This window comes from Pseudorca crassidens, chromosome 12 (genome assembly GCF_039906515.1).
Source record: "Pseudorca crassidens isolate mPseCra1 chromosome 12, mPseCra1.hap1, whole genome shotgun sequence".
Lineage (NCBI taxonomy): Eukaryota > Metazoa > Chordata > Mammalia > Artiodactyla > Delphinidae > Pseudorca > Pseudorca crassidens.
The window spans coordinates 44,946,395-44,967,065 of NC_090307.1; the positions used below are offsets into that span (position 1 = coordinate 44,946,395).

Consider the following 20,671-nt stretch of genomic DNA (forward strand, 5'->3'; position numbering starts at 1 on the left):
AAGAAGCCAATCTGAAAAGGTGACTTACTATATGATTCCAACTAAATGATGTTCTGGAAAAGGCAAAACCATGGAGACTGTACAGAGATTAGTGGTTGTGGGGAGGGGTGGGTAGGGAGAGGGGTGAATAGGCAGAGCACAGAGGATTTTTTAGGGCAGTGAAACTATTCTACAGGACACTGTTGTAGTGGATACATGTCATTATTCACCTGTCAAAACCCACAGAATGTAGAACACCAAGAGTGAATCCTAATGTAAACTATGGACTTTCAGTGATAATAACGTATCAATGTAGATTCATCAATTATAACAAATTTATCTGGTGGGGATATTGATGGTGGGAGAAGCTTGTGTGTATGTGGGCACAAGGGGTATAGGGGATATCTCTCTAAGTTCTGCTCAGTTTTGCTGTGACTCTAAAACTACTCTAAATAATGGAGTCTATCAGGAAAAAAAAAGTGATAACACCCAAGCTGGTAAGGATCAGAGAAACTGCATCACCACTGCTGGTGGGAATGTAAAATGGTATAGGCACAATGCAAATCAGTAGCAGTTTCTTAAAAAACTAAACATGCAACTACCATATGACCCAGCAATGCTCTCCTGGGCATGTATCCCAGAAAAATGCAGAGTTATATCTATATGAAAACCAGTACATGAATATTTAGAGCAGCTTTATTTGCAATAACCAAAATCTGGAAACAACCCAAATGTCCTGCAACAAGTGGATGATTAAACAAACTGTGGTGCATCCATGGCATGAAATTCTATTCAGCTGTCAGAAAGGAACAAATTATTGTACACACAACAACCTGGATGAATTACAGAGAATTATGCCGAGTTAAAAAAAAAAAAAATCAATCCCGAAAATTTCTATACTGCATGGTTCCGTTAATATAACATTTTTAAATGACAAAACTATAAAAATAGAGAACAGATTAATGATTGCCAAGGGTTTTTTGTTTTTCCCCCCCGCCCCACTCGCTTGGCATGCAGGATCTTAGTTCCCCAACCAGGGATCCAACCTGTGCCCCCTGCAGTGGAAGCCTGGTGTCTTAACCACTGGACAGCCAGGGAAGTCCCAGATTGCCATGGTTTAAACAGGAGGTGGGAACGAGACAGAAAGGGACTTGGTTATATGAAGGCAATTTGATGGATTTTTGTGGTAATGAAACTGTTCTGTAGTTTGTATCAATATCAACATCCTGGTTGTGATACTGCACTAAAGTTTTGCAAGTTGTCACCGTAGAGGGAAACTAAGTGAAGGGTACACAGGGATCTCTGTATTATTTCTAACAACTGCATGTAAATCTACAATGATCTCAGAATAAAACTTGAATTTTAAAAGTTCAATGAAGTCATGTACCTGTCATACAAGGAGGACAGTACTTATTGCCGATGATAAACTTTAAGCTTTCAAGCAAAAATTAGCATTTTGGAAAATTTGTTTCTGACACCATGAGCATTAACTTCCAAGACTTAAAAGACTTTTTTAATGAGATGAGTGGTGACATTAATGTTATGTTTTGATACTGTGTGATGAAATGTACCAAAAGTTGTAAGAGCTACATAAGTCAGTGAACCAATATTTTCTAAATAATCAATGCACGATATGACAAAATCATGCATAGATGAAAATCCATTCAAAATATGAGATAGACCAATAGATTTACTGGATGGAGTACCAAAATTCATTGATATGTTTTCAGATTCCAATTGTATCTAACATTTAAGAAATTACCATTTGTCCACTTTTAACAAAGGATATTCAAAACGAATATCCGTAATGACTTGGAAAGCTATTCAAATATGCCTCCTTTTTCCAACTACATATCTGTGTAAGTTTAGATCTTCTTTATATTCTTCTACAAAAATAATATATTGCAACAGACTGAATGCAGACACTTATGTAAGAATTCAGCTGTTTTCTATTAAGCCAGATATTAGAGATTTGCAAAAAATGTAACACAACACACACTCGTTTTGCTAAATTTTCTTTTATTTTGGAAAATACAGTTATTTTTCAAGAAAATAGTATTTATGTTAACACGTATGGGCTTGTTATTTTTCAAGGATTAACAAAGATATAGTTTTCAGTTTTCCTCATTTGAATGTCTAGTATGGTAAGAACTGATAAATGGAATATTCATATGCAAAAGCTCTTTGGGGCCCTCAATAATTTCTAAAAGTATAAAGGCTCCTGAAACCCAAAACTCTGAGAACTGTTCTAGGAGTTTAAAGTGTTCTTATTGATTGTAGTTGTATGTTCAAACAGATTCTAAAACAGACTCACATACTGTGGGGCTTAAGTCAGAAAACAAGAAAGGGAATTCCCTGGTGGTCCAGTGGTTAGGACTCTGCGCTCTCACTGCTGAGGTCCTGGTTTTGATTCCTGGTCGGGAAACTAAAATCCCACAAGCTGTAAACATGGTCAGTAATAATAATAATAATAAAGGAAACAAGAGAGTGGCCAGTTTTAGAGCTGTGGGGGGCACATGTCCCCAGGGAGAAAGGAGCTGCCCTCTGTCCCTCCCTACATCGGGACAGGACAGCATGGAAATGCTGAGATTCCACATGGAAGATCATTCCCATAGGGTGTTTCCAGTGGGTTTCTAGGGAATCACCTGTGAGGCCAACACACTTGGCCCTCAAAGAGAAGGCAGTCATTTAGAAAGCTACCCCCAGTTCTTGCTCTCCGTCTTATAGACAATATTATGCTTCCAGAACAGCCTGAATTTCTTCTCCACCTTTATCTATTTTTATTTTTTATTTTCTTACTCCCCTCCTTTAAAAACAAAAACACAAGCAACATTTCACCAATTAGACCTTTACCAAAATAATGATTTGTAGTATATCCAGCTATGTACAGAGAAGATCCGTCTGTAGCAGGTGAAGTGGTTATAATACATTGTAGGTGAAACCATCATGAAGAATTTTTCATTTCATTTGTTGGCTGTATTGCTGAGTTAATCTTCAAAGTGCATGTTGCTAAAAGAGGGAAGAACAATCGATCACTTAATTTCTAAATTTAAAAACTCTCATTGAAATGAATCCAATGAAACAGTCTAATGTTTAAATGAAGTACCATGAGCAGTCTCCTGGCATCCCTCCCAACTGGCAAAGGGACCCCAGGCTCGTCTCCAGGAACATGCTCTGGCCTATCCCACTTTATTCAGATGCTAAAACATCAGGGTGAGCACACACTTCAGTCTCAGGAAAAAGGTCATTCTGATTTAAGATTTAAACTAGAGCTGGAGTTTCTGCTATCAGTAAATTTACTGTAGAAATGCCTAGACTAAGGAAAATGTAAGTTGACTCCTTGCTCTTGGGCATGTTTAAATGACCCAGAGGCAAAACAGTTCTGTTTTTATAATATGGTGGCTGTGTGTGTGTGTTTCCACTTAATGGCCCTACCATGTCCCTGATACTCTAATAGTTCTTTCCTTGATTGAATTAACTTCCTTCTTTCTCTTCTCTTTGTTTTATCATTTTCTTTAATTCCAATTTTAGGTCGACAAATCGGCCTTTATAATAGCACTTACATCTACCAGTTTCCAGAGGAATATCCTGGCAGTCCCATCCACCAGCTAACTGGTCCTCTCCTCCCTAACCACTCCCCCACCATTCCTACTCCAGCCCCTGAGTACATCGCTACTAGCCCAGAGGATCATGCTGGTGGGCACAGCTTCCACCAGGTTGACCTACTGGGTCATTGAGTGATCTGTCCCTTTTATTTTGAGCCATAGAGTAAGCTAGAAATACCTGTTTTAAAAAACAAAAAACAACAACAACAACAAAAAAAAAATATATATATATATATATATATTTTTTTTTTTTTTTTTGCGGTACGCGGGCCTCTCACTGCTGTGGCCTCTCCCGCTGTGGAGCACAGGCTCCGGACGTGCAGGCTCAGCGGCCATGGCTCACGGGCCCAGCCGCTCCGCGGCATGTGGGATCCTCGCGGACCGGGGCACGAACCCGTGTTCCCTGCATCGGCAGGCGGACTCTCAACCACTGCGCCACCAGGGAAGCCCAAACCTATATATATTTTAAGTAGTTTTCTAATAAGCTTGTGAAGTAATTGATCCACTGCCTATGACCAGCTTTAAACATCTTCCTGAGGTTGAGGAAACATGACAGCAGTGTATGAGAATAAAACTATTTGCTTTCTGTTCATTACCATTGTTCATCTTTTGAATAACTTCACAAATGTATTGTCTTTAACAAACAAGTGTCTTTAAACAAATAAGTTTGTCTACTAAAAGAAATCGAAAATTTAAAATACAGCATGTCAGGCTTCCCTGGTGGCGCAGTGGTTGAGAGTCCGCCTGCCAATGCAGGGGACACGGGTTCGTGTCCCAGTCCGGGAAGATCCCACATGCTGCGGAGCGGCTAGGCCTGTGAGCCATGGCCGCTGAGCCTGCGCGTCCGGAGCTTGTGCTCCGCAACGGGAGAGGCCACAACAGTGAGAGGCCCGCGTACCGCAAAAAAATTAATTAATTAATTAATTAAATTAAATACAGCATGTCTTGAATAATCATTTTTTTAAAGAAAATATCCTCACGCTTAAGGTAATTGCAGTATTTTCGGTTTCAGAGATGTGTTAATTGGGCGTGTTTTGTCTTCAGTTTTGCTAGTAATTTTCAGAGACCCTGTTTTGAATGAAATAGAACTGGAAGAATTTTTAAGTTTCACTTTTCAATGATGTTCGGATTTTATTCCATTAGAAGTGCTCTTTTGTGAGTGAGAATAGGAATCTGCATATGAAACTGTGCTCTCTATGACTGGGGTATGTAGTGGGTGCTGGGGTTCTCTGTTAGTCCTGCCCTTCCAAATGAAAGCTTTCCTGCAGGACATGCCCTACCCCAAAGGGTGCTGCCTTGCTTAATTTTCTGCTCCCTCCCCAGGGACAGCCCCAATCCAATGGCTGTTGATGTGGGGAGTACAATGGCCTGGCCCCCTTGCCTCAATTCAGGGTACTCTAAGGGCCACCCCAGCTCCAGAGCTCCCTGCAGAGGATGCTGAGGCCTCAGCTGCAACCACAGCACAATCCAACCTTGCCCTCTGCCTGGTCCACCTTCCCTCACTCCATCACTGGTGTTCCCAAGAGCACGCACAGTGAACGTCCTGTGTGCAAATATCCATCTCAAATAGTCCCCAGGGTAATTTCAAGAGTGTATTGCCATTCTAGAGACCTTCTGAGGCAAGACTTTAAAACTTCTCCTTGAAAATCTTGCCTTACAGTTAGTTACCACACATGAAGCCAGAATCATTTGGAAACTTCTTTAATGCAAAAGCCCCAAATGTGCCTAGCACTCCCTTCCTACAAGCCTGAGCTCAACCTTTAGAATGATGACACTTACAGGTCACCTCTCCCCTTAGCCAGGAAGGTTGAAATGTGTAGGCAAAATCAGTTTGCCTTTCAGGAGGGTCACAGACTCCCACCCCAGAAAACTGCACAACCACACAAAATTCTGGGTACAGTTCCAGAAGGATAATAAAATCCCCCGTAAAACCCTCCATGGATCCCAATTTAAGACCCGTTGCTTTCTAGTGAACATAACAAGAACCCATAGTCTCAAAGCTGTTGTCCCCAGCAGAGGGAGTAGAGAAATTATTTTTTTTTTTAGGATATATAAAAAGTCCTAATTTGTCTTTATATAATTCCATCAATAGGTTTTGAATAACCAAATATGAGAGTCAACTTACATTTTCCAGAGTCATATTTGCTGTCTTTGAACTTGTCTCTTGATGATACTTTTTCCTGGTACAGTAGACACTGACAAGGGTGATGACCAGCATCACAGCAAACACAGCAACAGTGGAAGACACGGCAATCACAATGGTGTCTCGAGTTGAGCCTCTCTTTTCACACCTTTCTCCCATGTACCACCAGTCTTCCCCTGACGGACACCTACATGTTCGGAACATGACTCAGAGTTATGAGTTGATATTTTAATCTGAAAATCTTCACCATCGAAGGTGTGAGTCAACACTCAGGTCATTGGCAGATGGAACTATTTGTCACCCATTCTGGACTAGAAGGGTTGGTTAGACTAGCACAGGCAGGGCCAAAGGAAAGGAACAATGGAATTACTCCTAATCTGGAACTTAACACAGCAGCTCCCAGCTGGGAAAGGAAGGTAGCATAGGTACTGGAGAAAATTTAGTTCTCGGTGTCCCAGTCCCTCCACATCCCAGCTATGACCGTAGCCAAGCTCTTCTTAGAATTTAGGTATCTCCATCTAGGAAACGAGGACAGTCACAGTAACCACACCAGACCGTTGTGAGGACCTAATAAGATATGTAACTCATGAGGACTGTTTCAGGCAATTAGAATAACGTGCTACCTTTGCATAAATAATTCTGTCGTTCTGCTGGCAACACAAAGTCCCAAATGGAGCGCAAAAGATAAATATCTTATGAACGGTTTTGAGATGAGAATCAACTGATTTCATTCATATGAAATATCATATGAATCCTACATTGTGGGAATGAAAAAATATGTAACAAAAGAATGGGTAGATTGTATCCTTACCTGCACTCAGCTTTGCCATTATGGAGAATGCAAACGCCATCATTCTCACATTTAAAGTTTGTGCAAAGGTCATTGACGCCCAAGGTCGGGATTGGCTCATTTTGTGTAGTATTAAGGTGGGATATGTCTAAGGAGGGTGAGAGGAGAGCATGGAGGGAAATCAGTTTGGGGTTTAACAAGCATTTGATCTTTAAGTTTCAAAATAAAATGTTCAGGCTTCAGGTTTGTGAGAAATTCAGGTACTCTTGAAGCACCATTCAGTAACATTTATAGGCAGTGAAAAAATAAACAGGCAGGCTGAAATCTAGACACAAAGGGAAGCTGAACCAGACTGCGGGACTACAACTGAACACATGCTTGCCTGGGCCTTGGCATGGAAACCAACAGTATTCCTGGGAAATGTAATTATTGGCTGCCATGGCTGAGAAATTTTAGAAGACAATAGATTAATGCTATTACTGACGAGATATATGTGTGTGTGCACACATCTCTATATATGTATGTATACATATCTGAAAGATACAATAAAGCCAGATCATTTCCACTCTAATTTTATGTGTTTCTGGGATATTTTTACTTCTGGAATCCTAGAGTTAAATTCTAGGGTATAATGGCTATACTTCAGCTTATTTCTAAAGAAGTGTTCTGGACTAAAGCTTTCCACTATTGCTCCAGGCAGTGTTAATTAAGTTCTTTATCCTGGAACTGTCCCTGTTTTCATTTAAATTATTTTCATATTGTTAATGATTCATACTAAAAAAAATCTCACTCATGTCCATTCCCTCCCACGTCTCTAATATATCTAAACACGGAATCCAGAAAAACACAGTAAACAATCAACGACCACAAAAAAAAAGCAGCTTAGATAAAACTACTTTTATTGACATACCTTCCACTGTCAGGAGGATATAAACAGCATCTCCTTTCATAAAATCTCTGCTTTTCAGCCTCTCATGGGTCATAAAGACACTGTATCCATAGCCCCTACCTCTTTGAAACTGAGTTCCATTAGGGAAAAAATCTTGTACTCCCACTTTGGAAGGCCTGTCCCAAAAATAGTCTCCATTACCTGAAAAAGCAATTTATATTAATGGGTTGTGTTTAGCATCCTCATAGCTTTTGGTGTAGGAAAGCACAGGCAACGTGAAGCACAATTAGGACAGAGCTCAAAATAATTCAGTGATGCTATTGACCTGTAATGTGTGCCCTGCCAAGTCACTGGAGTTTGTTCATTTAGACTGTCCTAAAGAAATGAGATGACATGGCAGAGAGGAGCACATTCTGGAATATGAGTGGAGAGGTATCAAAAGCTTCCTACATGGGGGTGTCACACTTCTACTGAACGAGCAGTGTAGAAACTCCGTTGCCCATTAGAATCATTCTTTAGTGGCCTTCTGAGTTACAGGTAGTCCTTTTAGCTGAGTTAAATCAATGTGTTACTGAGAGAGTTTTTAATATTAGCACTGAACAATTCACCTCAGTAACTGAATTATTCACCGAACAGAGTAAAGTCCTTCAGGAGTAGAAGACAGTGAGAAGCACTGCTTCTGGGAAAAGGTGGTGACCCACCCAACCTTGAGCCATTTTCAATATCATTCAGGGAGAAATGTTTTGGAAAAAGATAAAGAAATTCTGAACATCAAATCCCCACACCTCTTTGTGAATACTATTTTTTTTCCTATCAGATTATATATATATATTTTTCCCCCAAGTCACTCAGGTCCTTTCTTTTCATATACAGAATTCAGATTTGGCAATAATATGCACCTTGCCACAATTCCATTTTTCACTTTATTATGTTCCCAGAGGGCAAAGGATTATTACAATTAGAAATGTGATCATTGCTTTCTGGGTGCTGCTTCTCTTTCAGACTAGAAAGAGGGGGGATGGTGTCACCATTGGCAAGTCCTCCAGAATTCTTTAATAAGAAGTTGCAATCCATTCCCATACCCTTCCCAACACTACGGAGCACCTACTCGACATCTTCGTTCTGATCAAAAACCACCCCCATTACAAAAGCTGAACTGTTTTTGACAATTCAGAGGCAAGATCAGGACAGCATGGGTTAGGAGAACTCAACATCTGAGAGACTCTCCATACAGGCCCTTCCACAAACTCCCCTACTTGATCTGTAGAGATATTTTTAACAAATGTGTGGGGTTTTTATTACTGTCCCAGTTTTACTTCTGAGGACACTGGTGTTTCAAGAGATTATCTGCTCGAGGTTACATAGCTAATGAGAAGCAAACCTTGGATTGAATCCAGGTGCGTCGGATTCTAAAACTAAAACACTCCTCGTACAACCCTGGGAATTCAGGTATTGTCATCAGTTTCCAAAAATATAGCCAATATCTTCTCAATTTGTTGGCATCTTTGCTGACATTTCTGACAGTCTCCTGCCTGGGAGACTCTGTCCACAGCTGCTGAAGCCCTTCCCCTAAATATCTTCTGATCCTTAGATTTGGGGCTCAAAATTCCCTAGCTACCTGGCTATGCAGTCTCTCCTTCCCAAATCATCCATCCCTCCTAGAGCAGTGATTGTGTATTACCAATAAAAAAGATGAGTCACAAACCGGTGGTCATAAATGGGTCTGTAGTTATACTCCGCTTGTTGGACATACGCTGCCGAATGTCAGGATTTTGATCCAAGATGGTCATCGTGACTTGTTGCCAAGGACATGGCCACTCTAATTGATCATCATTGGCTCCAGAGATCAAGTGGAAATACATTCCTACATTAGGCAAACTACTTAGATTCAAGCGAATCTGAAAGGCATAGCCTTTAGAAGAATAAAATGAAGGACTGTAGACAGATCCACTGGGGCTGCCAATGAGCTGTGTGAAATTCCTTATATGCCAGACATGATGAGGGCACTGTGTTTCTGAAAGATTGATGTCATCAATAGACAGGCCACCCCGTGAGGCACCAGCGCCTCTGACGCCTCCAAATACCACTCTAAATTTGTTGGTCACTTTCAGTGTTACGTGGTAAAGCTGCCAGCTCCCGATGGGTACATCTGCAAAAGAGACATTATTATTCCAAAGAGGACAAAGGACTATGAATCACGTGCAAATCGACATTAGAGTTCTAGCCTTCATGGACAAAGGGTCTTTCTAGACCTACTGCTTCCTGCGGGTATGAGGTATGGCTTTCTTACGCCTCCAGCTCAGGCCCAGTTACTTCAAGGCATTTCTGTGGGGATGGCGCAGCTCTCTGGAATATCTGGATGCTTATCTAGCTGATTCTTAGATAGAGCACCCTTTCCCAGAGACAGGTGAGCAAACGATAGCATCTAACTCATGAGAACTCCATGCCCAACTTACAAGTTACCTCCCATTCAGTTAGTTAAACAGACAAGCAAGCCCAATACTCTACACTTGTACCCCAGATTCCTGTGATACTCATCCGAAGCCTCCTTTAATCTATTTATACTTTGATTGGAATACTTCCTTCACATGCAAAATTTTTAGTCAACTCTTTGGCAGTATTAAGTATGAATTCACCAAACCCTAGAAAGCCCACATCTTGCAACTGACTCGATGTTACATATCTGATATTTGGTACCATCTCCTTTCTTCCCAGACTACACGTCCCCTCCACTATTACTCCTACCCCTAGCTAGCAGCACATTGTATGACATCTTGTCTTATTTTCTGATGTCACATACCCAAATAAGAAGCAGTCCATTTAAAAGTTTTCAGAAGCCTCCCAGGTAGAGAATAGCTCAGGAATTCATGTCAAACTAGTAGTTAACTCAATGCCTTCAAACTTAAATATATTGGCACTTAATGAGAAACATGTTGCTTGAAAATAAGTTAGAAAGATCCAAATTACAGAAAATGCTATTCTCCGTGGAAGGACCCCAGATTGAACAAAAACCTTTCATGAGAGCCTCCACTTCATTTTTACCAGTACTTTCAGTTTAAATTCTGGACTCCTAAGCAGGTTTCTTAAGTACATTTTGTGCTATTATCTGTCAATAATAACACCCACAGATTGCTAATGCAAGGGATTATATATGTATAATCAAACATGTGTGTAATAATCTTATTTATAATCTTTTATATATGCATTAGATACATAAAATGTACATGTATAATGTGTGTATATATGTATATGTATATACATATAGGAAAACATCTATGTTTCAGATTGCTTTTCACTGTTAAACAGGGGGAAAATGGCATGACATATGACATAATGTGGATCAGTTTTATAATAGGTTTTAGTCAATTCATTCAAACCAAGAGGTCACTGTGTGGAGCAGACAGTAATGCAGCCGCCAGGCCACAGCCCTTCCCTTCCTCAGCGGACCTTCTGAACCATCTGCTTTAATATGTGGTCAATGTGACCCACCTCCCGGACACATGATTAGAAGGAAGGGTGGCCGCCTAATCAGTGTTGCCCTCTCTCCACTCAGAATTGCTCTAGAAGATGCATTTAACTCAAGTCATAACAATTAGAATCCTTTGCTGGAATTTATTTTTCTAGGCTAGAAATTAGAGGAAGAGACCCTTCTCTAGTCTGATGGTACATTTGGTAAAATGTAAGCTGGGAAGTGAAACGGCCAAAGCACCAGTTTTACAGACAAAGCCCATCTGAGATAACAGGAAAGGTCCCCAACCATGTTCAGGGACAGGTCCCATCCTGCCTGAGGCCAGCTCCTCTCTTCTCCATTCTACAATATAGTTATGTTGAGCCAGTAACTCTTCACATTTTGCCTAAGCTAGTTTCCATTATATTTTTATTAGTTGCCAAGAACGGCTTCCCCAGCGCCAGAGACTGATCTACAGTTTCTTAAGTGTCACATATTCTGTAGCACAGAAAGGACTCTCATTTTAGCTTCCCAACCACTGCATAAAACAAGTAGGATCAAGTTCTACATTGAAAAGTACTAAGTCCAAAAAAAAAGTACTAAGTCCATAGCCCCTACCCTGTTGTAAGTGGTTTTGCATTAAGTAAAGGGTTAAGACTGACTCACTCTGAACCCAAGAATAAGAATGGTGATAGTGTACCTTTTATTTCTTCCACAAGGGTCAGAGTCCTGTTCACACTGGTTGCAGAATATTCCCTGACATAGATGTTCAGTTGGTCATATTCACTTCCACTGTTATATAAAAAAAATTGCAAGCACTGAAATCCTCGTTTAGGGTATAGTATTCTACTTCCCAGCATTGCTGTGGCCCCCTCATTTACAGAGCTCCTGTTGAAATGCATGAAGAAACCAGAACCTGTTAAAGAGGACAAAATGCAGAACTGAGAAAACAGATACCGGATACAGGAATGCGTGTCTCGCGGGCACTCTATTTCCACCTAGTTCCCACTGTATGCAGGGCACTGTTTTGAGCATTTAAATGCAGTTCTTGGAGCAGGCAGTCTATGAAGAAAAGCAACATTAGATCACTTGTTTCTTACTACACATGTTAGTTTTCAAAAACGGGAAAAAGTGTTACCTGTTTGGTTTAGCCTCTCTCTCTCCCTCTTTCTCTCTCTCTCTCCACCTGCCCCTTCCCTTCCTCCCTCCTACTGATCTATGTAGAACCACTATCCACTATTCAAATCTACATTTAAAAAATATTTTTTAATTGAAATATGTTTGACATGTACCATTGTGTAAATTTAAGGTACACAACACGTTCATTTGACACATTAATATATTGGCATCTGATTGTCATTGTAGCAATAATTAGCACTCCTATCACAATACATAATATCATTTCTTTTTGGTGGTGGGAATAATTAAGTCTAGTCTCAGCAAGTTTGACGATTATAATACAATATTGTTGCCTATTTTCACTATGCTGGGCATTAGATCTCTAGGGGTTTTTACTACTTGTTACAAGTTTGTACCTTTAAACAACATCTGTCATGTCCCCACCAATCCCCCAAAAAAGAAAAAGGAAAAGCCCCTCCATGCTCTTAGAGATCTCTACCCCTTCCCAGGTCATCTGAGCTGTCAAGCAATGGCCCTGGGTTCTGAAGGCTAGTTTTACATATTTGCTGCCAGAAATGAGAAAATAAATAAAAATGTGGTGCTTGTAGCCAAATAAATGACTATTTGATTCAAAACAAAATTTCAATGGAAAAGAATACTCATCTGAGTAAAATTAAATAAATTGTACTTTCTACCTTCATTTAAAGTATTTTTGTAACAGAAACGTGTAATCACAACCAGCTGAAATTCTGAAACTGATTAATTCACAGCCTGGTGCTGTTCACTGAAGTTCTCTTGGATTCTTCAGGCTTCAAGAAAACAACCCCACTGCTCCAGAGAAAAGAGTCCTTTTGGGGAGGGGCAGCCCCTCTTGCTGTGGGCACATACTATGGGTAGAGGCTTCACAGAGCCCAGCGCTGACTCATGGGGAAAAAAAGCAAACTTGGACAGTAAAAAGCAAAGAAATTAACCACATCCTTATAAGGCACAGAACCAATTCCTGAGCAGCACGAGTGGGCTATCATTAATAATTCTAATAAAAATAAGAACTCAAATCCCAGTATTTCACAGCAAAGAAAGAGGCTAGAACCACTGAGAGTAAAATCTGGAAGTATCTCACTCCTGTTACCTTTGCACCGGCCCATGTTGGAGTGATCACTCTCTGGCCCCTCGGGAACCTGGGAGACCCGTTGCCAGTCAGCACTATCTTCTGAACTTTGAATCATACCACACACATTTTCCAGTTCAAAATCGCACGACTCCATAAAGCTCAAGGAAGAGGCTACCAAAGCAAAAAGACAATTATTGACGCTCATATATAACATGATAATCTAAATAGTAAAAACTGAGATTATCCTGAAGCACTAGGAATTCTAGGATGACGTTAAAGGGGACTCGTCACTGATTCTGAGTGATGGTGGCTTCAAGATCTCTTGATATCTGCAAAACCAAGACAATCGACCAACTGTGTAGTTCTGTATAAGCTGCCTGCCCCAAGTCTTGTTTATCAGGTTAACTAATTATAGAAACCTGAGTCTACACTCCCCTAGTTATTCAGGGTAATAAACCACAACCCGGATTATTTGATCCCATTTATATTATGACTGTACACCTCATTTGGGCTGAAAAGAGTTTTCAATATCAAGTTGGTCCACATTTGCATTAGTAACAGCTTCAAAAACTTGAGTGGGGCATGCTCATGCTGCTATAGGACTCTGTTTGTTTTTATATCTAAAGCCCAGAGCTTGTGAGAAGAAAAATGCTGTTTCCATGTTGTAGTCTGGTATCTGGGGGCTATTCTGTTTTGTTTTGTTTTCTTTCTTTCAGAATATCAAACTTCAACTATCAAACTATTATTATCAAACAATTATCTAACTATAATTTCAGAAAACCCATCAATGCTTGGCAAAATGGCACAGAACAGAATGTTTTCCTACAGAGCAGAGAGGAGGAGAAGTCATTTCAAAGAACCTGTCACATACAGCAGTTATACAGTTGATTCAGCTTTAAGATATCAGAGTCACTGAAATCCATTCGTTGGCCGATCACATCCATGAAGTCTGGGATTCTTGTCACAATTGTTGGTTCTGATCCATTCTGGAATGCAGTTTTACTATAGTGCATCACTGAGCTGTAATCATAGGGAACATTCAGGGAGTCTGTTTGTCGGTCATCATAGGATTCAAAATTGTTCTTTTTGCCTAAATGATAGATAAAAATCTTTAATTACTTGATGTTCACAAAATTTAGTTTATCTTACTCCAAAGACTGTTAACTTAGAAATAAAGACTATAATAAACAGTGCAACCTTGGCTACAACTGACACTCTATGGTATTTCAAGAGTGTTTCATATATTCCTATCTTAGAATAGACTATTCAAACTTAGAATCGTGATACCAGCTGTCATGCTGAACTTATCTAAGGTTTCATTTCAGCTCAAAGTTGGACTTTAGCATTTGGCCTAAGGTTCTAAGAACTGCTAATGGAAAGAAGGATTCTAAAAAGTGTTGTTGAAACACTCAGGGTCATTGGCAATGAGGAGAGGTAGAGTATCCTCAGTGGATGGAGATGAAAATAAGAGGACTTTGGGAGGTGTGGTGGGGTAGGACCTGGGAATGATAATGTGGTCATTGAAAGGATTGACATCGTCAGTGATTTCTTAGTTATCTTAGTTATTCTTAGTTTCTGGAACACGTGTAGATGTATGTAAATAAATACATTTAGAGAAGATTCCTGACCGCTTAGCATCATACCAATGGGCCACTGACTGCAATGTGAAATCGAATGATTTTGCGGACACAACAAGGTAGATTTGATCAACAAAGCATAAAGATGAGTTATCAAGTCGAGGCAGAAGTTTCTAACAGAAATAAGACATTGGAAATCTTAAAGAGTGAGGCCATAGATTAAAGCTCAACACTTCTCTTGTTCTAGAAATCTTTCAGTTGGCTTCAGTGCCTTCCCCCAGACTCTGGGTAGGGGTGAGGCCAGGGGCAGGTAATGTGATGTTAGAATTGTGATGTCAGGGGCCCTCACCGCAGAGCAGCCCTCACTGGCCTCACTTGATAGCGATGCCATCCTTCCCCTCCCCCTCCCCCCCACACCCCCGCCATACCCTATGGAGGCAGGACGGACGGGGAGACTAAGTGTCACTGCGGAAAATGTGAGTTCTAGTCGGACAGGGTTATTAAAACCTTTCTGACTTTGAGCACAAAGTCACGAAAAGTTCAGGCTGTTGGCAGTGTTTCCCAACATGGGCTCCAAAGAACAATAAATCTGGGAGATCAGCTCGGTGCTTTGTGACCACCTAGAGGGGTGGGACAGGGAGGGAGGGAGGGAAACGCAGGAGGGAGGAGATATGGGGATATATGTATAGCTGATTCACTTTGTTATACAGCAGAAACTAACACACCATTGTAAAGCAATTATACTCCAATAAAGATGTTAAAAAAATAAAAAAAAAATTTTAAGAAAAGAACAATAAATCCAAATGCTCCACAAAAAAAAAAAAAAGCATGATCAAGTCATTTTGGGAAATGCTCCTCTTGGAGATTTACAATTCATGTTAGTCTAGCAAAGACACTGAACAGTACAGCAGTGTAAATAACTCTAAGTTTAATTTCTTTTAACCTAGGATTTCCCAAATTAATTTTGGGAAATCAGATTCCTTTCCTCACAACCCCCCTGAACAAATTGTGCAATGGCACTACATAAAATAATCTTAGGGAAACACTGGTTTCTAAGATCACATCCAGCTCAAACTGGGGTTCTGGAATACTGTTCCCCAAAAACCTTCAGGCACTTCAACTCCTATTGAATTAGAGCCAAATCAAGTAAGATCAAAACATCAGAGTTTTCCCATTATTGATAGACAGCACCAATGGCAGAAGAGGGCACATGTTTAGAAATTCAGTATTTAACTTAAAAAACAATGTAAGAAAACAAGATAAATGTACCTGAAATAATTCTGTCCCAAATTATGCTGACATAGTCATCCCGATCAGACCGAGACTGTTCATGCCAGAATCCCAGTGCGTGGAGAAACTCATGTTGCACTGTTGCTATTCTGTCACAGCCCTTTCCGATGGAGAGTTCTTGCTTCCCAACGCGCCTATTTCCCACTGAAGACCAGCAGCTTACAGGAGGGTTTACAGAAGGGGGAGAGGGTTTTATATTGATGCAGGTGGAGGTCCTAAGGCAAAATCCCTAATGCCTAATGCACTTAGGTACCCACCTAGATCCTTCACTTATGTTTGGACACCATGTATTTCTCTCAAAACCCCAGTACGGTATGAAAAGCCTTCCAGACCAGATGACCTTTGGGGAACTTGGGCTGTGACACCAAATGTTTAAAAAGGACTGAGTCATCCTCCAGGCAGCCAAGTCCTGATCTTTTCTGGCAATTTCAAAATTTTTCAGATGGTCCTTGAATAAGGGTTTTATAGATATAGCAACCATTCAGAACTGCTGACCTTGAGTCAAATAACTATCACCTTCTTAACTGAAGTAGTAAGAGTTCTTAGGTTAAAATAAATTTAAATATACATGTGTACATGCATACAGATGGGTTTTACTTGAAGGCAGAAATAAGGAGTATAGAAACGACAAACAGGTTGAAGTTCACAGAGTCATAGGGTGGATGGCATGCGATCCCACCTTCCTTGTCTTAACGTTGGCAGTCTGGTTGCATGTATGAAAATATTCTTTTATGGCTAAAGAAAACAGATCCAGCAAACAGCAATGGAAGCCCCCGACCCCCCCCCACCAAGGTTAGGGTCAAGGGCAACTGCTGTGATGTAATGCCCCAGCCACAACAGTTCTCATCAGAGCACTTAGAAGACCAACTCTTCAACTTACCCACTGCCCTTGAACACTGATATATAGTTGGGTTCTCCAGACCAAGGCTTGAAGTCAATGCATGTTTTTAGGCGATAGCGTTCAAATGCATTGAGGATAACTCCCCTGGCATTCATTTCTGAAGGAAGAAAACAAACAAAAATAAACTTATTAAAATTACCACCATTGAACAGTTCACCATGGAAACAGGCCATGCAATATATTGTTTATCGTGAGTTAGCCCCTCCATGAATATTTAGTGTTTTATTTTTTAAAAACTTAGTATACAGCACCAATCAAGTATCACATGCAATTAATTGGTTGTTCTTCAGGTAGCTTTTTTTCACCCCATATATATTTCCCTGGAGTCATTAGAGGTGCAAATAGCAAAAAGGGCATTTCCTTACCTCAGAGAACATATACATTGGTTCGCAGGTAACCAAAATGAACAATCACTGTCACATGCTTCATCTAAGAAGCTATAATATGTATTTAAAGCCTCACAGCAGAGTTTTTAATCTGAGGACCTTGAGATGAGAGGGACCATGAATATGTTGAAATAGTAGACAAAGAATTACGTCTATATCTCTATATATCTATCTCTGCAAAGTGCATTTTCTGGGGAGAGCATTCATAAGATTTGCAAGTGAGTTCCGGGTCCAAAACACAAATAAGAACCATTGCTTTCAAGTTGAGTGATGCTAACAGGTTAGATAGAATGGAGCTCAAAGACGGCAGAGGTGTGAAAGCAGCAAAGACGTTCAGGAAAAGAAGCTCAGAGGGTAACCCGGAGGAAGGAGCTATATCAGGTGCATATGGAGAGACAGTCACAGCTGGGGTCAAGTACGGTGAAGTGAAGGATGGTGTCTGCCGGGAGGTGGGAGACAGTATGGCAGAGAAGATGGTGTGTGGACTTTGGAACAAGACACAGCTAAGTTCTCCCCTATCCTCACCACTTATTTTTTATTTATTTATTTATTTTGCGGTACGCGGGCCTCTCCCTGCTGTGGCCTCTCCCGTTGCGGAGCACAGGCTCGAGACGCGCAGGCTCAGCGGCCATGGCTCATGGGCCCAGCCGCTCCACGGCATGTGGGATCTTCCCAGACCGGGGCATGAACCCGCGTCCCCTGCATCGACAGGCAGACTCTCAACCACTGCACCACCAGGGAAGCCCCACCACTTATTTTTGATACATAATCTTTGCCAATTTAATTTACCCTTAGAGCTTTGGTATTATCATCAGATCAGCTAAGTGGGGAATTAAAATCAACTTCACAGGGATATTGTGAGGATAGCAGAGAAAGTAGAGGTGAAGTTCCAAGTACAGTAGTCTCCCTTTATCTGTAGTTTTGCTTTCTGCAGTTTCAGTTACCTGCAGTTAACCGAGATCCAAAAATATTAAATGGAAAACTCCAGAAATAAGCAATTCATAATTTTTAAGTTGCACGCCACTCTGAGAGCTTGACGAAACCTTGTGCCATGCCGCTCCATCCCACCAGGGACTCCCCAACCCTGGACATCCATTATCTGCTCCCAACACCCAATCATCAACATCACCATGGGTCAGTGACCCAGCATCACCCGAAGCAGATGATCCTCCTTCTGATGTGGCATCAGAAGGTCAATAGTAGCCTAACGTTACATCACAATGCCTACGTCATTCACCTCATTTCATCTCAGGATGCAGGCATTTTATCATCTCACATCATCACAAGGGTTAGTACAGTACAATAAAATATTTTGAGAGAGACCACATTCACTTAACTTTTATTACAGTGTATTATAATTGTTCTCTTTTCTTATTAGTTACTATCTCTTCCTGTGCCTAATTTATCAATTAAACTTTATCATAGGTATGTAGTATAGGAAAAAACATGCTATATATAGGATTTGGTACTACCCACAGCTTCAGGCATCCACTGGGGGTCTCGGAACATATGCCCCGAGCATAAGGGGGCACTACTGTAAAGTGAGCATTTATCCAATGTTTATTTCCTTCCTACCTTCTTACATGTCCATTGCACAAACATTTAAAGACATTATTCAGAAAGCCTCTGTCTAGGTGAAAGTAAAGAACAAGATACATGTGGGACCTAAAATCCATGAATCTATAACAGGCACTCAGAATTCAACCTTTTACAATATCACACAAATAATACATGTTCATTGTAAGTTAGAAAATATAAACAAAAAGAAAGAAATTATAAAATCTTACCCAGAAATAATCAACCACATTTATCATACTTTTTTCTTATGAATACGTACATACATAATATACATATTTTTATAAAAAATAAAGTCACAGCCTACATAATATATTATAAACTATTTTTTCACTAAATAATATATCTTAAAATCTTCCTTCATCAGTAAGTATTGTTTTTTTGGGTTTTTTTTTTTTTTTTTTTTTTTGCGGTATGCGGGCCTCTCACTGTTATGGCCTCTCCCGTTGCGGAGCACAGGCTCCGGACGCGCAGGCTCAGCGGCCATGGCTCACGGGCCCAGCCGCTCCGCGGTATGTGGGATCTTCCCGGACCGGGGCATGAACCCGTGTCCCCTGCACCGGCAGGCGGACTCTCAACCACTGCGCCACCAGGGAAGCCCAGTAAGTATTGTTTTTACCATTTTAATGGCCACATTATATGACAGTAAGATACATAACTAACTTCCTATTGACAAATATTTAAATTGTTTCCAAATTTTCTGTATTGTAAGTATCACATTTGGGTCACTATTTCAGATCTAACACTTCCTTAAAATAAGGCATGATGATACCAACCACCACATGACTGTTTTTGAACTGAACGTAAAAGGAGCTTGCTTGCCTTCGATTTTTATAAAGCTTAATAAGGATAGTTTCTATCCTGCATTGAATTGTTTGGAGACTCAAATAAGGGAATAAATGTGAAAGTTTTGTAAAAAGTATAGCTTTCTACCAAGATAAGATCCTTATTTACCTTGTGCCTTTATTTACCAAGGGCTTTAATTCACTTTGCATCACAGATGCAGAAGAGCTCCACCAGGGATCCTGTTACCTAAATCCCCAGGCTCCGAAGGACAAGGCAGGTCCCAGACAAGCCTAGGAGTTAAGCAAGCAGCTGTTTAGAATTATCTTCCCCTTGTTAGCCCCTTCCTGCTCCTAGCACCTTGGTCTTCATTTCTATTCCCACCTTTTACCCCTTTCCTCCTCTCCCTACTTCCCCTTACCACTCACTTCAAATCTGGCACTCAGGCAAGCAACTGTAACTCACTCACAGGAAGCTATACACCGTTGCTTCAAGTTCTACCCCTTTCAGGTGAGTTGCATCTTAACAGCCAGATAATACCTGAGGCTTAAGCTAAAAGACTAAAGCCCTACTGGCAGCATTTCATATGGAAAATAGTTTGGAGTTTTCTCAAAAGACTAAAAATAGAACTACCATATGACCCAGCAATTCCATTCCTAAGTATATATCCAAAAAAAACAAAAACACTAATTTGAAAAGATGCATGCACCCCAAATGTTCATAGCAGTACTACTGACAATTGCCAAGATATGGAAGCAACCTAAGTGTCCATCAACAGATGAATGGATAAAGAAGATGTGGTGTATGTATATACACAATGGAGTACCACTCAGCCACAAAAAAGAATGAAATTTTGCCTTTTGTAGCAACATGGATGGACTTGGAGGGGATTATGCTAAGTGAAATAAGTCAAAGACAAATACTGTATGATATTACTTATATGTGGAGTCTAAAAAGTAGGAGAAACTAGTGAATATAACAAAAAAAAAACAGACTTACAGATATAGAGAACAAATTAGTGGTTACCAGTGGGGAGAGGGAAGGGGGGAGGGGCAAGATGGGGTAGGGGACTAAG

The 20,671-nt window shown here is 40.5% G+C and overlaps 1 protein-coding gene across 3 annotated transcripts in view; it reads right to left on the reverse strand.

Annotated features, from left to right (window-relative positions):
• Positions 1–659: 659 nt before the first annotated feature.
• The window catches only part of MEP1B (meprin A subunit beta), a 29,711-nt gene continuing 9,699 nt past the window's right edge, over positions 660–20,671 (reverse strand). For all 3 annotated transcript variants that reach the window (XM_067699388.1, XM_067699387.1, XM_067699386.1), the window contains 10 exons: positions 16,832–16,949; positions 15,931–16,109; positions 13,956–14,174; positions 13,103–13,255; positions 11,555–11,770; positions 9,112–9,555; positions 7,428–7,607; positions 6,539–6,665; positions 5,710–5,914; positions 660–2,988 (listed from right to left, as the gene is read on the reverse strand). In XM_067699388.1, the coding sequence (XP_067555489.1) occupies positions 2,974–2,988; positions 5,710–5,914; positions 6,539–6,665; positions 7,428–7,607; positions 9,112–9,555; positions 11,555–11,770; positions 13,103–13,255; positions 13,956–14,174; positions 15,931–16,109; positions 16,832–16,949 (1,856 nt within the window). In that variant the 3' untranslated portion in view covers positions 660–2,973. The remainder of the gene's footprint in view (positions 2,989–5,709; positions 5,915–6,538; positions 6,666–7,427; positions 7,608–9,111; positions 9,556–11,554; positions 11,771–13,102; positions 13,256–13,955; positions 14,175–15,930; positions 16,110–16,831; positions 16,950–20,671) is intronic.